The 2651-nt window shown below is 59.9% G+C and overlaps 1 protein-coding gene across 1 annotated transcript; it reads right to left on the minus strand.

Moving 5' to 3' along the window:
- Window positions 1-733: 733 nt before the first annotated feature.
- On the minus strand, window positions 734-2406 carry LOC136470959 (receptor like protein 29-like). Its single transcript, XM_066468692.1, has 2 exons — window positions 1702-2406; window positions 734-1634 (listed from the first exon to the last, which is right to left on the minus strand). Exons 1-2 carry the CDS (start codon window positions 2368-2370, stop codon window positions 852-854), a joined length of 1452 nt encoding a protein of 483 aa, XP_066324789.1. The 5' UTR covers window positions 2371-2406; the 3' UTR covers window positions 734-851.
- Between the last annotated feature and the right edge of the window lie 245 nt (window positions 2407-2651).

Consider the following 2651-nt stretch of genomic DNA (forward strand, 5'->3'; position numbering starts at 1 on the left):
AACAACTAGTTGTAGTCTTGGCTAACAATTAGCCTCATGTATGGACTAAAGCTAATTTAGGCTAACACATTAGCTAGCTAATAATTAGCCTTAAACATTACCGTAAATAGTTTGAAATCTCAAGATGATCAAAGTTTTAAAATTACTAAGTACTTATTCCCTTATTTCTAAATTCCAAGTCACTTTAGTTCTGTCTGAAATAAACTCTCTAGTTTTAATCGAGTTTAAAAAAGACAACAAGGTCTACAACATCAAATTCCTCTCACTAAATTCACTATGGGCCCCTTTGGCATACGGGCGAATCACAGGAAAAACGGAGGATTCATTCCTATGAATTTTGCTGACGTCATCTTCCCTTTGGCAACGAAGGAAATCATCCGGAGGAATCCATTCCTATGGATTCGTTGTCTCACTGTAGCACAGGAAAACAAACATCCAGGTCGAGCTCATGTTTTCGCGCAAAGTCCGAGGCAACGGCTCACGAGCAATCCATAGGAATCGACTTTTCTTTCCTTTCCTACGCCTGCGGATTCCTCCGTTTTTCCTTTGCTTTTCCTCCTGTCCAAAGGAGGCCTAAGAAATATTGGAATGTATTCTCATAATGCATTTATTTAGTATTGAAGATGCTAGAAATTTTTCAAAATGTTTGGTCAAACATAAAGATGTTTAACTTGAAAAAAATATATTTCAAGAAACTTAGAACAAAGTTAAATTAACTAGTGAGGTGAGAGTATGGCCGCCCACTTCGAGGGGCGAGGGCCGCCGTGGCAACAAAGATAACTTGAACCAGCCGAACAGCATGGGCCATGGGCCATGGGTGCCTGGAAGCCGTCCAACACGAGCACATCACATCACAACTGGAACACGAGCACCAGACACGACACAAAAAGATGACACGCCGACCCGTCCAACAGGCCGACGGCCGCGTAACACCGTCGTCGCCCACCGCCGGCCGCCGCCGCAGCATCGGATCTCTCCGGCGAGCCGTCGCCGTTGCCCCTGTCCACGCACGGCGGAGCCCCCAGGTAGCCGCTCCCCTGCAGGCCCCTGCCGACGCACAGCTCGTCGTTGCCCCGCACATCGAGGCGCCTGCCGAGCCGCGCCACGAAGTGCCCCGGCAGCGCGATCTCCCCGGCCAGCCGGTTCTGGCTGAGGTTGAGCTGGCCCAGGTGCGGCAGCGCGGCCAGGCTCGCCGGGATCGGCCCGTCCAGGCGGTTCCGGTCCAGCGACAGCGCCGTGAGGCTAGCCAGCGCCGCGAACGCGCCCCGCGGGATGGGCCCCGTCAGGTCGCACCCGGACAGGCCCAGCACCTGCAGCCGGCGCAGCGACCCGACCACCGCCGGCACCGCCGTGCCGAGCGGGTTGTCCTGCAGCAGCAGGTACTGCAGCCTGGACAGTCCGGCCAGCGAGGTCGGCAGCGGGCCCGCGAGGCTGTTGTGGCTCAGGTCAAGGAACACGAGCTCCCGCAGCGACCCGACCTCCGGCGGCACGCGGCCGGCGAGGCGGTTGTAGCTCAGGTCCGCCTTCTGCAGCCTCTGGAGCTTGCCCAGCGGCGCCGGCACGCCGCCGTCGATGCTGTTCCAGCTCAGGTCAAGGATGGTCAGGCTCGACATGGCACCAATCTCCTCGGGTATCTGCAATAATGCAAAAATGAAATGCATGTCCACGTGGCGCGTAGTTATAGGCCATAATGTACCGTACCTCGCCGGTGATGTTGTTGTAGCTGAGATCGAGCTGCTGCAGCGCGGCGAGGCCGCCGAGCTCCCTGGGGATCCCGCCACGGAAGCCGTTCTGCGAGAGGCTGAGCACGCGCAGGCTCCGCAGTCCGCTCAACGTCGCCGGAATGGGGCCCCCGAGGCCGGGGTTGGACTTGAGCACGATCTGCTCGAGCGAGGACGACGCCGCGCCCGCGAACAGCGCGGGCGGCAGCTCGACGGCGGCGGCCTGGTCAGCGGCGCCGGAGAAGCAGCCGAAGATGGAGAGCGTCCGGAGGTGCGGCAGGCCGCGCAGCGAGGCGGCGTCGAGCCTGGCCCCGGGCCTGCAGGGCGGGGTGGCGACGTCGGGGCCGAAGTGGAGGCGCGTGGCGCGGAGCACGCGCGCGTCGTCGGGCGCCACCTCGCACTGCAGGCCCGGCCACGGCGTGTCCGTGCAGGGCCGCGGGTGGAGCCGCGGCCACGCCGGGTCGCCGAGGAGGTCCGCCATCACCCGGAAGATGGCCGCCAGCTCCGCCCTCGGCAGCTGCGGCGCCGGCGCGTCCCCTGCCACGGGAAGCGCGGTGGACACCGACACCGGCACCGATCCCGCGGGCCCGGCCTGGAGGTTGAGCAAGAGGGCGAGGGAGAGCAAGAAGAGAGTGGAGGCGGCGGCCATTGGAGGAAGGCGCGGGCGTGGGCGTGGCTGTACTTGCTATTCTGAGTGGGGTATAACGGAAGGCCTAGCTTTATGAGGTGATATGATATGACTAGAGAGGATTTATTATTAGACGGAACACTGATTGATCAATGGACTGACACGGGATGCCATGAGCTCCATGAACAACGGGGACTGCGTGTCAGCAGAGTCTACACATGCACAAGCGCTGGACACGATGCGATGCATGGACACTGGAGGCCTGGCTCCAGGGGGCCACGAGGCAGGAGCCCACGAATAGT

The sequence above is a fragment of the Miscanthus floridulus genome, chromosome 1 (assembly GCF_019320115.1).
Source record: "Miscanthus floridulus cultivar M001 chromosome 1, ASM1932011v1, whole genome shotgun sequence".
In the NCBI taxonomy this organism is placed as follows: domain Eukaryota; kingdom Viridiplantae; phylum Streptophyta; class Magnoliopsida; order Poales; family Poaceae; genus Miscanthus; species Miscanthus floridulus.